General features: G+C 41.4%; 1 protein-coding gene across 2 annotated transcripts in view; it reads right to left on the bottom strand.

Annotated features, from left to right (window-relative positions):
* LOC119969615 (phosphatidate phosphatase LPIN2-like) overlaps positions 1 to 14053 on the bottom strand; it is a 130846-nt gene that overhangs the window by 50848 nt on the left and 65945 nt on the right. For both annotated transcript variants that reach the window (XM_038803484.1, XM_038803482.1), the window contains exons 4-6: positions 6331 to 6629; positions 2686 to 2793; positions 2482 to 2602 (exon numbers count right to left, since the gene is read on the bottom strand). In XM_038803484.1, the coding sequence (XP_038659412.1) occupies positions 2482 to 2602; positions 2686 to 2793; positions 6331 to 6629 (528 nt within the window). The remainder of the gene's footprint in view (positions 1 to 2481; positions 2603 to 2685; positions 2794 to 6330; positions 6630 to 14053) is intronic.

Genomic DNA, 14053 nt, shown 5'->3' with positions numbered 1-14053 from the left:
TCCTGCAAGACCCTACTAGTCACCACCTGCCACTTCGGGAACAAAAATCCAAATATTCCTACTCTCCGTTTCCTGTCTGCTAACCAATTCTCAATCCATGCCAATATGTCAACCAAAATCCCTTGGGCTTTAAGTTGCACCCTAACCTCTTATGTGGAATCTTCTTAAAAGCTTTCTGAAAATCCAAATACACCACATCCAGTAGTTCACCCTTATCTATTCTACTATTTACATCCTCATAAAACTCCAGTAGGTTTGTCAAATATGACTTCCTTTTCATAAATCCATGTTGACTTTGTCCAATCCTGTTAAATACTTTTTAGGTATCCTTAATAATAAGACTCTAGCATGTTACCTTCTACTGATGTTAGGCTGACCAATCTGTAATTCCCCATTTCGTCCCTCCCTCGTTTTTTTAAATAGCAGGATTAATTTGCCACCCTCCAATCTGCCAGGACTGTTCACAAATCAACAGAATTTTGGAAGATGACAACCAACGCATCCACTATTTCTATGGTCATCTACTTTAGTATCCTAGGATGTAGATTATCTGGCTCCGGGAATTTATCAGCTTTCAGTCCCATTAATTTCTCCAACATAATCCATTTTCAGTAATACAAATTTCCTTCAATTCCTCCTTCTCATTAAACCCTTGGTTCCTGAGCATTTCTGGAATGTTATTTGAGTCTTCTGCCGTGAAGACAGAACTAAAGTAGTTGCCTAATAGCTCTGCCATTTCTTTGCTCACAATTATAAATTTACCAATTTCAGACATAGAACATATAATACATAGAACATAGAATTCCTACAGAATTCAGCCAATTGAGTCTGCACCGACCCTCTGAAAGAGCACCCTACCGAAGGCATTGTCAAACTCGGTGGCGGACCAGCGGGTGGGTCGCGGGCGAGTGTCGTGAGCGTCGCGGAGCCGTCCGTCATGACGCTTCCGATTGCGCAAATCTGTGCGCAACATCCACAGTAGCCGGCTGTTAATAACGCCGGTTGCAAGCGGCTTTCAAAACGGCCGCGAACATGTAAAAAAAAAAGCGGCCACACTGCGCACACGTGCCAGATCATCGGCGCGCATGCGCAGTGCGGCCGCTTTTTTTTTTATAAACAGTCGCAGCTTTTTGTTTTACAAGTTCGAGGGGATTTTGTTCATTTATTTTATTCATTTTCTTTTTCTTTTTTTCTTTTCTTTTATTCATTTTATTTCTTTTACACATTCAGGGTGGTTTTATTTGATAATCTTTTACAGGAAAAAAAATCAGAACTTTGGACAGGTGGAGACTCCATACTTTCCGACACAGGAAGGCTTCACCTTCATCCAACAGGTTCCATTGGAGGAGCGTGTACGAGGGCCATAGGGACCCTGAATTTCCTGAATTTTTGTCAGCAGCAAACAAGGTAAGGGAAAATGGTGGGTCGCGCAGGTCAGCCGGCGTAGGCTACGAAGGTCAGCTGGCGTGGTCACAAAGGTCGGCCGGGTTGGGTCCCGAAGGTTGATAGGTTGGTAAAAATGGGTCCCCGGAAAACAACCTAACCCCACTGCCCTGCCTATCCCAGTAACTCCACTGAACCTGCATATCTTTGGACACTAAGGGGCAATTTAGCATGGCCAATCCACCTAACCTGCACATCTTTGGACTATGGGAGGAAACTGGAGCATCCGAAGGAAACCCACGCAGCCACGGGGAGAAAGTGCAATCTCCAGACACAGTGATCCAAGGCAGGAATTGATCCGGGTCCCTGGCGTTCCCTGGCAGAAGTGTGCCGCCCCACATTCGGCATTTAACACTTATAAATCAAAAATAAGAAAAATACTTTCTAATTTTAAAAAAATGTTTCTACTAAAACAACACAACTCAGTATATAATGGGTCAGTAAAGTTTTTCTTCAGGCTACCTTTTGCTGACAATATGCTGCAAGTGATCCACATTAAATGGTTCGGAATCTAAAAATGTTTGAAGAGTGTAATAATTTTATCAAAACAGGATTTGAAAACATTCATGCCAAGATAAATAGCCAATTTAGAAACACTAAAATCACTGGAAAAAATTGGACAGAAAAAAAAGAAACAAGATCTTCCTTTGCGTTGTTCATCTATAGTTATCAATCTGCAACATGTCGGTGGGGTTTAGCTTCAAGACATTGTTCTAAAGAATCCTCATAAATTGCTGAGATTAATCACAAGAGCAGGTTGAACCACTTGTAAATTTCAGGCTCTAATTTTATCATTCAACTGTAGACACAAAAGTCTGGAAGGTACCACGTATGACTTGTTGAGCACTAAATACTATGCTTGCACGACTACAAAAAATACACAATGGAGGGTGCTGTGTATGGAAAATAATTGTCTGCACACAGCAAGATTTAACAGGGAACAGTGGTAATGACTGGCCTAATTTTTATGCAACTACAGAAACATGAACTGAAGTAGTACAAATATTTGACAAAGTTATCAGATGATACCGTTCATACCTGTGGAAAACCACCCCAGGTCCACTGCATCCGAGACTCTGCAGCCATAAAGGGTCCTTCGTGTGATTTCACAACCAATTCAGAGTCACTTTTTGGTGATGAAAGTCTGTCATAAGAATGACTAAAACAATACAGTTTGTTTTAATGTTTCATAACATTAAGGCAATGAAAACAAACTTCAAAAACGAATTTCAGTAACTATACCTCTCAATAGAAGACCATTCACCATCTGAAAATGGATAGATTTCACGTGAATGGTAGGTGCTTGAATCTTCATTTGGCAATTCAGAAAAATAATTACACATTTCACTGCTGTAGGAAAAGATAAAATAATTATGATTTGTACATTATTTAAAATGTCATACCCTTTTTATTTAGTTTGTGTGAAATCAACTTCACATAAATAAAAATTTGACATTGTTGGAAGACAGAAAGGAAGTTTCTCAATATCCTGGTCAACATTCCTTTCATAGTTAACATTACTAGTAAAAACAAACAACTTTTCATTAATTTTATTCCTATATGGATCTTGTCGTATGCAAAATGATCGTTTTTAACCAACATAATCATGAACACCAGATTGCAAAGTGTATTAATGTGAAATGTTTTGAGATGCAGTGAGCACCATATATATGTAATATTTTACTCTTTTCACACTTCATTGTTTTGGAAAAGAATGTGTTCTTATTAGAATTGCTCGAGTATACATTTCATTGTACATTCAATACATGAACATTTTTGTGTCAGTCAATCAAGTGCTTCCCAGAACTTCTTCCAAGCAAAGCACAATTAAACTCTTACAACACCCAAAGATATTAAGGCTTTCTTCGGTTCTCCTGAACTCAGACTTTGGGTGCGAGTTTAGTATTGCCATACAGAAATCTCTGGTTGAATCGATGCTAGCCTAGTGTAAATCCATTGCCAAACCTGTTCCAAAGAGGTGTGGAGGATCCCTGGCAGCAGTAGCCTCAATTCTTTGGGTCATCGTCACATGCAGTATTTGTCCAGTGCGGCAGCAGATTTTGCTTTGCTGCGTGCTCAGGAGGCTAGCTGAACATTTTGTGAATGTACTTGGCTTAATAGAAATGTTTAGAAAGAAGAGGTTCTCCCTCACCATTCTCTTGGGGGACAGTTGTGCACACAACTGTCTCCAGGCTCACATTGAGCTTCTTCCCCGAGCAGGAAAGTTACATTCTAGCCAAGCAGGTGCCAACAAGTGCAAAGAGGATTCGGTCTGGCTTGAACCCAAACTGCAGCAACTGGCATAAGAATGGCAGCTACAAATTAAATTCATCCTTAATGGGTATTATGTTATTCAAGTACTTAAAATGTTATAACACAAAAGCTAATGGCCACAGTAGAATTTATAAATAGGTTTGTAAAATATTCATGCTCGGAATAATAATTAATTAGATCTACATTGTAATTTAGCTATTCAATATGATTCCAGAACAAGTTACGTTACTCTTCCTTGTTGCTGCTTGAACTTGTAACGCAATTTTCTTTCTAGAACGAACACTGCTGCTTTACACAAAAATTGAATTGTTCGAAGATTGTGCAATAAGATTATATGTTTGTTGCACAATATATCTGAACAGTTTGAGAGAAACAAAATAACTGGGTTGGGGAAATGAGGAATACTGATTATGGTTAACTCAGTACCTTGAGGACTGCCATAACCAGAATTGATTGAGTTTGAGAGAGTATTGGGATGAATATGACCAAGTAGAGATAAGGGGGGGGGGGGGGGGGGGAAGCAGCATAAACTAGGAAGGCATATGCATGTGAAGGGAGTAAGAGAAAAGTTAATAACCTAGTCATTATTGAAAGCAGATTTGCTTAACACAATAAATTCTGACATTTTATAACTGCCAGGATTTTTATTGAACACACAATCTGTTACATAAATCTAAATCAAAGTACATGTAAAATCAAATTCAACCAGAGGCAAAAAACTAACTGATTGATAAGCAGAAGTAAACTCAAGTACCACAGGCTAAGTTTTAATTCCCTAAACCAGATTGGGTCAGTGGAGGTTGGATCAGAGGTTAAAATTTAATTCAGAAAGCTAAAACAGAAACCCAACCTGGCTTGAACCCTCCACTTCCAGTTTTGACGAAGGCAAGACAAGTAGCACATGACCAATTTGCTCATGAAGCGTTGTTTGGCTATTTAAATATTATAAAGATGTTGCCTATCTTCATTTTACAATCATTCTATTTTTAAATATATGTTGGCTGGATTTCCTGGGCCTTGGGAACCTGAGAGGAGGTGAGGAAGGGTTGAAATCATGATGCTTGTGCCTCTACAGCACTGTGTGGGCTGGTAAAAGCAGGTACTTCCCCGAGGCCCACAAGCCAGTCAGTAATCCAACTCCCCCATGATCGGTCTGCTGCTCACCACATCCCATCCCTTCAACTGTCTTCCCAACCCGTCCCGCACATCATTAGACCCACCTCCCGAAAAAAAACATTTGTGACACCTCCCCCACCACCAACCCCGAAATCAGGACCCCCCTCCAACTAAACCTACTTGTTCTTCTCAGCTGTGGTCCTGTGCTAAAGGACTCCTCGCCTGACAGACCTCAAGTCTACTAATCAGGCTGTTTGTGGGCAGGAAATTGACAGAAAATAATTTAAAAGAACCCTGTATTGCAAGATATTCCGCAAGCCCATTGTTCCAGCTTTCCTAGCCTCAAAACAGAAGCCCCTTGTGGAATGCACCTCTGGGCCAAAATCCAGTGCCATTTTCTAGCGGATCTACCCATAAATTTAGGTTGCTTCGGCAGTCGTAAGAGGGAAGTGGGAGGCAAGCCACTGTAAAAATTAAATTTCAAGTTAGTGTAAGAAAGTAAAAACAAATAAATGCTAAGAGATTGGGGATCACGGCAAATTGACAAGGATAGGCTGATGGGTGGCACATGCAGTAGGAAAATACGAATTAACAGATTTTACAAGAATGGAAAAAGGAATGGCAATAATGGTGAGGTTTCATGGTAATATTTTAAATGGAGTGTCGGATTTTTAACATTTATACCATATTGTATATTTATCGTATGTCCTATGTTTTTATGTATAGAACAATCTTCCTGGACTGTACACAGAGCAATACTTTTCACTGTACCTCGGTATAGAATTTACAGTGCAGGAGGCCATTCGGCCCATCAAGTCTGCACCGGCTTTTGGAAAGAGCACCCTACCCAAGGTCCACACCTCCACCCTATCCCCATAACCCAGTAACCCCACCCAACATTGAGGGCAATTTTGGACACTAAGGGCAATTTAGCATGGCCAATCCTCCTAACCTGCACATCTTTGGACTGTGGAAGGAAACCGGAGCACCCGGAAGAAACCCACGCACACATGGGGAGAATGTGCCGGCTCCACACAGACAGTAACCCAAGCCGGGAATCGAACCTGGGACCCTGGAGGCGTGAAGCAATTGTGCTAATCGCAATGCTATCGTGCTGCCGTACACATGACAATACATCTAAATCTAATCTAAAACAAGGGAACCATGTCTTAGCTTTGATGCAGAGAAACTAAGAAGCAAAGCTGAAGTTTTTTTTTCTTTACCTTGTGTAAGAACTTAATTAAGGCACAATTGAATTGGCTCCAGCTACCCTTTGAGAGAGGTAATAAAAGCAATAGGAAAGGTACACTACATATTTGCTAGGACATTTGAAAAGTTTGACGTTTTTCACTATAGCTGAGAAGGTTAAGGACTGAGTTAATGGAAGTCTTCAGGTTTATGGAGTGAAATAGATTGATGAGTGAGACAGTAACAAGTAACTAATTGTCATGCACAACAAACAATTCAAAAACTTCTAAATTTTAAGAATTAACTTACTTTGCAGCTATAAGTCGCAGCTGTTCATCTGAACTAATGTCCATTTCAGGTATATCTTGCTCATCTGAAGAGGACTCCTGGTCATCCTTCTTTGAATTCTCTGGTTTGTGCTTCCTTTTTCGACGTCTTTTCTTTTTGGCTGAAGTGTTACTTACAGAGTTATCAATTTCTGTGGCATTAAATGAACTTGGTAAATTCTGATTCTGAATGAATTCAGGACTTGTCAAATCTGGTTCCCTTGTAAAATGAGCTCCTTCAACTGGAATCGGTGATGTTGTTAAGTGAGTAGGGACAACACCCTATGAAAAAAGAAAACTATGAGCAAAACTGGCACCTTCATAATGTTTAAACCACTGTTGTCACATCATTAATGTTTTCTTTTAATCTATGAAAGAGTTCATAATAGCAATTGTGATAATGGGGCTATGAAAAATAAACATCCAGGGCTTGAATATTTTTCACCCCACGGTGTTTCAAGTAGGCAAAGAAATTGCAGAAGCATTAGTCACAAACTTTCAAAAGTTTCCATGATCTGAAAATTCGGTCATTGGATTATAAGGAGGACAGGATTGAGAACATAGAACATAGAACACTACAGCGCAGTACGGGCCCTTCGGCCCACGATGTTGCGCCGACCTGTGAAACCATCTGAAGCCTATCTGACCTACACTATTCCATATTCATCCATATGTCTATCCAGTGACCACTTAAATACCCTTAAAGTTGGCGAGTCTACTACTATTGCAGGCAGGGCGTTCCACACCCCTACTACTCTCTGAGTAAAGAAACTGCCTCTGACATCTGTCCTATATCTCTCACCCCTCAATTTAAAGCTATGTCCCCTCGTGTTGGTCATCACCATCCGAGGAAAAAGACTCTCACTGTCCACCCTATCTAACCCTCTGACTATCTTATATGTCTCTATTAAGTCACCTCTCAGCCTTCTCCTCTCTAACGAAAACAACCTCAATTCCCTGAGCCTTTCCTCGTAAGACCTTCCCTCCATACCAGGCAACATCCTAGTAAATCTCCTCTGAACCCTTTCCAAAGCTTCCACATCCTTCCTATAATGTGGTGACCAGAACTGCACGCAGTACTCCAGGTGTGGCCGCACCAGAGTTATGTACAGCTGCAGCATGACCTTGTGGTTCCGAAACTCAATCCCCCTGCTTATAAAGGCTAGCACACCATATGCCTTCTTAACAGCCCTATTAACCTGGGTGGCAACTTTCAAGGATTTATGTACCTGGATGCCGAGATCTCTCTGTTCATCTACACTACCAAGAATCTTGCCATTAGCCCAGAACTCAAGTTTCAAGTAAAAACAGAAACTGTTGGAAAAATTCAGTAAATCTGGCAGCATCTGTGGGGAGAGAAACTGTTAACATTCCAAAAAATAGTCATATTGGACTAAAAAATTAACCCTATTTCTCTCTCCAACAGATGCTGCCGGACCTGCTGTGTTTTTCTAGCTTCCTCTGTTTTTATTCCAGATTTCCAACATCCACAGCATTTTGCTTTCATTCATGTTACTAAAGGTCTGTCTGTTTATCATGACTTTTGGGGAAGCTGCCAGTCTATTATGAGAAAGTGTGGGCATGGCCGCACGCGGGAGAGCTCAAACGAGCGGCAAGAAGAATGAGAGAGACTGAGCATTTGGGCTAATGAGTTGATCAGAGAGAGCCAACGTAGTTTTGTGAGGTTCAAGTAATGTCTGTTTAATGCAGCTGAATTTTTTTTGGGAATGTTATTATTAAGAGATTGAATGAATACATTCAATATCAATTTATTCTGGAGGATTTTATAGGTGTTAGCACACACAATTTGAATTTCATTTTTAGATTTTCATTTTTCCTGAATTTAGACTTTAAAAAAAAGTAAAATCCACACAGTGACATTGGTTGACAAAACAAGGAGCCACTACCCAAATTTACTTGAGACAGGATCCTTACACCTGGTTTTGCACAGCTAAGTGAGTTTAAAAACCCACTTAACCATGCTGCCGCTGGATCGAATGATCACCTGGCATCTACTGGCCACGTTGAGGAGTCACAAGCCAGGTGCCACAAATGGGAACCAGGCGGTTCGGCACTGGGGTGGGGGGTGGGGGGGGCACGACAGGGTGAAGTATGGCAGTGCCACAGTGCCAGGGATCGGGCCCCAGGGTGCCTTGCCCTTATCAGGCGGGGTGGGACACCCCCCCCCCCCCCCCCCCCCCCAACATGGATCTTATTATAGGAGAGTTAGGGTCCAGGGGTCAGGCTTGGTCGATTGGGGTGCCATTTAAATGCCATCCCAATCTCTTTCTGGTGAAAGTCTGAACAACTGCAAAAGCCACCTGACTTCTCCAATTCACCATTGTGCCTGTGCCAGCTCTTTGAAAGAGCCTTATAATTAGTTCCACACATCTGCTCTTTCGCCATAGCCCTGGAAATGTCCCCCTTCAAGTATTTATCCAAATCTCTTATGAAGGTACGACTGAACATGCTTTCGCCACTCTTTCAGGCAGCAAACTCCAATCATAACTCACCATGTAAAAAGCTTTGCCTCCTTCCGCCTCTGGTTCTTGTGGCTGACTTTAAATCGGTTTATTCTGCTTACTTATCTTTCTGCCACCCAATTCCATTCAGAATAATAATTTTAAACAAAGGATTTAAATTCCCAGTGACCAATTTAAAGGGAATGCACAAGTTTGTAAAATTTAAGACATTTACTGGAACAAACCAACTAAAAACAACAATTCAACACTACCAAGTAAGCAAAGAGTACTCTGTGAACTACAGAAATTGCATTCCCCATTGCAACTCTAACTTAACATGACCAAAAAGCCCACCCAGTTATACTTTACATCTAACTCTCCACAGAATAAGCAGTTTTGCCAAGAATCAGTACAACATTACTCCCAGCTTCCAATGGGTTCATTTGTCCTTGTTTTGCTGAGTTGCAACAGCAAGAGACCATCAAAGAAATGCTTCAGTTTCTGGGGAAATCCCAAACTACTTGCTGTCAGTTGCTATTCTGGCAATTCTTTCCTCCCTTGGTCACAGCAGAACAAATCTTCCTTGGGTTGTCACAGGATGTGTCTCTCTCTACCCAGAGACTGTTTTCCCTCTTGCATTCTGCCTGGTCACCCAGAGAAAGGGCACACACTCCTCTCTGCTGACCACATTCTCAGAGAGAAAGTTGGTCCAGCTGCTCTCATCTTTCTTTCGGATTTTAGAACTTTACACTAATCTGTCACCATGGCAACCAAGCCATCTGTCTTGTTGGTCGAGTGTTATGATCCCAATTGACGTTAGAACTGGATGGGAAGATCCCAGAATGGAACTCTAGCTCAGAAGATCATGGGCGTCATCTAACTTTTTTTTTTAAAAAAAGAGTCCGTTCTCAACGGGATTAATGGGGTTGTTCCCGGCACTGGCACTCGTTTTCTTTTGGCGGCCCGGCAGGGAATGTCACCCTGAGGCCACACTTAGCATCATCTCCTGCACTTAGCAACTCTGATGAGCGGAGCTCTTTATTGCAGGAAGAGTTTGGGGTGGTATTTTTTAAATGGCACCCTGATTGACCAAACCGCCGACGCACCCCTGGACCCCAACGCATAAGGAGGTCCTCGGAGCCCTACACCTCACCGGGACCAGGCACCCCATGGTCCGATCCCTGCACGGGAAAAACTTTGGCACTGCCAGCATGCACCCTGGCACTGTGCCAAGGTGGCATCAGCAGTCAGGGTGCCACCCTACCTCCGGAGGCTGACCAACCGGTCACCTCGGATCACCTAGGAGACATTCTTTCTCTCTCCCTCCCCCCACCAAAGTTCCCTTTTGTCTGAGCCCTGTTTGTGGGGATCCATACTGAATGGCGCCCGGCTGGTGTCTCCTCAGCGAAGCCAGTAGATGCCTGGTGGCCGTTCAATCTGGTGGCAGCATGGCTGTGGGTTCTTAAACTCACTTAGCCGTGCGAGATCAGGTCCCAGTGTCGGAAATCCCGGGGTTGGCATCTCCCAGCCTTGTCGCGACCCGCCCCGATTCCGGCAGGATGCGGCCAGTACATCGCACTCCGCAACATTTACTTGTTTCAACAGAATGTGGAGGAGCAGAGTCACAGGTCCACAAATGAATTTTTAACATGTAAAAACCATTTCATGAAACATGAAAAGTCGGATTATTATACAATACTCCTTTACTCCCCCTTTAGCTTAACAGTTGTTAAGATTAACACTGATTACAAATTTCATTTTAAACTACAATGGTATCATTAACACACAAAGTCCCTTTTGAGCACACAAGATGACTGTGGTAAGACACTCTGAACTGTATGTCAGTCGATTTCTCTGCAAAATCCTCCCAAGGTGGTTCTCATACTGTGAGTGACGTTGTCTCACTGGACCCCGACTTCCACATGAAAGATTTCAAATTCCGCTTTAAAAAGTCAAATCTTTGATACGTCTCCTCCACTGCTTCCATCAAGGTTTCTCCTTCTGGTTTTACACCTCTCCCTTCAGGTTTCCCTTATCTTTTTTTTTAAAATAAATTTTGAGTACCCAATTCATTTTTTCCAATTGGGGGCAACTTAGCGTGGCCAAGGGCGGCACGGTGGCACAGTGATTAGCACAACTGCCTACGGCTCTGAGGACCCGGGTTCAAATCCTGACCCTGGATCACTGTCCGTGTGGAGTTTGCACATTCTCCCCGTGTCTGCGTGGGTTTCACCCCCACAAACCCAAAGATGTGCAGGATAGGTAGATTGGCCACGCTAAATTGCCCCTTAATTGGAAAAAATAATTGGGTACTCTAAATTTATAAAAAAAAAAGAAAAAAAAAAAAAAAAAAAAAACTTAGCGTGGCCAAATCACCTAGCCTGCACATCTTTTTTGGGTTGTGAGGGTGAAACCCCACGCAAATATAGGGAGAATGTGCAAACTCCACACGGGCAGTGACCCAGAGCCGGGATCGAACCTGGAACCTCGGCGCCGTGAGGCAGCAGTGCTAACCACTGCGCCACCGTGCTGCCCCCCCCCCCCCCCACAAGGCTTCCTTTGTTTTAAAGGCTTTTGCATAAACTCAAGAGGCCCAGCCATCGATTTCTACATATTTTTCAAATATCTCAAATGACGTCTCCCAAGCTGTAGTAATTTCTCAAAATCCTTAGCACTAATTCAGATATCTTTCTGGCCTCTCATGCCTTTTCAACTCTGTGACTTAACTGAACAGTAATCTCTTCTGGCTTCCAGTTTCCTCTCCCGTTAACACCAGACTTCTTGGAAACATCTCTTCATTTCTCCAGTTTCCTTAAGCATCTGGACTTTAACTTTCTGACCTCTGTTCTCTTAACCATTATTCCATTGTATGACTTTTCTTCTAGCAAGGCTGAGATAGATGTTGCCTCTCTAGCCTTCTAAAACGAAGTACTTCTAGCATGGCTGTGAGACCGGCCTTCTCTCTCACTACCTATCACCACCTGCAATGAAATTGGCTACACTAAATTTGTTCTCTACCTTACAAGGCCCCAGTTGCTAAGCCACCACTGCTGGTTTATTTATTATTCATGCCATAACTCTCTCGAAGCACAATAGAATCACAGTCGAAATTGAAAACAGTCCCCACACATACAAACACTTTTGTCCAGCATGAATCTAACAGTAGGTTTTATCCTTCCAGACACAGTAACAATAAATTCAACCTACTTAAAAATATATCTTATTTCTTATGATTACCAAAACAAATATAAATCCTATAAAACTACATTTATTCTCAGAACACAAAGTTGTACAACCTCTTACCAACCCCCTTTCCTGCATATTCTATTTTACTTAAGTTACAAGGATGTTTTAAAATAATCTTTAAACTTCACAATCGTTAACAATGTTTTCTCCTTATTTACTCCAACAAAATCATTCTCAATTTTGAACACCTATCCAATTTCTTAAGTCACCACTTAACTGAAGTCTCTCATTCCAAGTGCCATCTTAGTAAATTCCTACACCTCCTTTAAGATTGTATAATTTAACTTTATTGCCTTTCCTTATTCTTTCAACCAAAATGTATCTCTTTACAATTTTCTAATTTAAATTTCATCTGCTTTGTGCCTGCCCAGTGTATCAATTGATGCACTATATACATAAATGTATATAGCAACTTCTGAAAGAAAATAGCAAAATATCGTAAATTGTGACAAATGTATCAATTTCAGATTTATATATTGTATTATATGTACTTGGTGCAGTAAGGGTTAAAAGCCTGGGTTAGTGTATGACTGCTGTAGTAGTGTTTTTTTTAATCCTGGTTGACACCAACAGACAATTTGGCTATAGATGTGCAATTATAGGATCGTAAAAATGAAATCACCATTCATTCCAACCATGTACATCATTTACCTGAAGTAGGGCTAATGGAATTTTGTTTATATAAAGAAGGTTCCCTGGGAAGTAGATAATTAGAGACAGTGTTTAGCTTAGTAAGCTTATGTAGTTATTGGGAGGAGCCAGTGGCTGAAGCAGTCAATTGGACTTCACTTTTGATCTGCCCGGGAACTCAACAGTAGTTTCTGAAAAGGCTGGCAGGTTAAACAATAAATTGACACAGGCAAGAGTTTGCAAGTGGTTTCATGAAGGAACTCTCTCAAAGTGGTTTATCCAAGACATCTCTTTACCTGGGTTAGTAAACTGTATTTAAAAGTGGATTTTGACCCGAGATGGGTTTTACTTGAGTGGAGATAAAATATAGCAATTAGGATTTAGTGTTTCATTGTCATTGTTAAGTGGTGTTTAACTGGTAATTATAAGCTATTTTCTTTATGACATTAAGACTGTGCTAATAATAATTTGTTTCAATATACCATATCCCTATTTGTGCGTGGAATCACTCCTAGAGCAAGTATCCTTTCCTCGCATTCATAACAAGTTAAGTAAAATAGTGGGGTTTCTGTCGGTATTTTAGCAACTATTGGGGTCTGGTTCAGGATCGTAATAGAATGCTCAAAATCTGAAAAAATAACATGCTGGAAAACTCAGCAGGTGTGGAAGCATGTCTGTATCGAGAGGGGGAAAGAGAGAGAGATATAACATTTTGAGTCTAACATGACTCTTTAGAATGGGTTCCAATGAAGAGCCCTATTGGATTCAAAATGTTAACTCTGTTTATCTCCCTACAAGCACAGCCAAACCTACTGAGAATTTTCAGCATTTCGTTTTTATTTTGACTGCAAAAGGTTCCACACAAGGGATTATGTGCAAGGGAGCACCCAGAATTAGAAGTACCCTTTAGGCTTAGTTTGGAATTTGTTTGGGGGTTGAGACATACAGAGGTTAAAGGATATGCACTCTGATTGGCAGAGGTCGACAAGTAGTACCCCTCAAATTTATTTTGGAAACCACATCTGCTGAGGAATACATTGGCCTGAGAGGGACTTCAGTGCATTTAGCAGAATGAGACCAGAACTTTGAGGGTTAAATTTTGATGACAGGTTCATAAACTTGAGCATAGAACATTGATCTGACTGGGATGTTTAAAATGGTAGGTTGGTACAGGGAACGAGTTCTCCTGGTGGGAGAATCAAAAAATAAAGGGGTATCGTATAATTAGAGTTACACCATTCAGGAACATCAGGCGGCACTTTTCCAGACAAGTACAGCAGGAAAATTGGAACTCCCTCCTGCAATTGGTTGCAGATACTTGGGAGTATTCAAGATTTCATGAAGAGATAGATACATTTTTGTTGGGTA

The sequence above is a fragment of the Scyliorhinus canicula genome, chromosome 7 (assembly GCF_902713615.1).
Source record: "Scyliorhinus canicula chromosome 7, sScyCan1.1, whole genome shotgun sequence".
Classification (NCBI taxonomy): Eukaryota; Metazoa; Chordata; class Chondrichthyes; order Carcharhiniformes; family Scyliorhinidae; genus Scyliorhinus; species Scyliorhinus canicula.
This window is presented reverse-complemented; position numbering and strand designations above follow the sequence as displayed.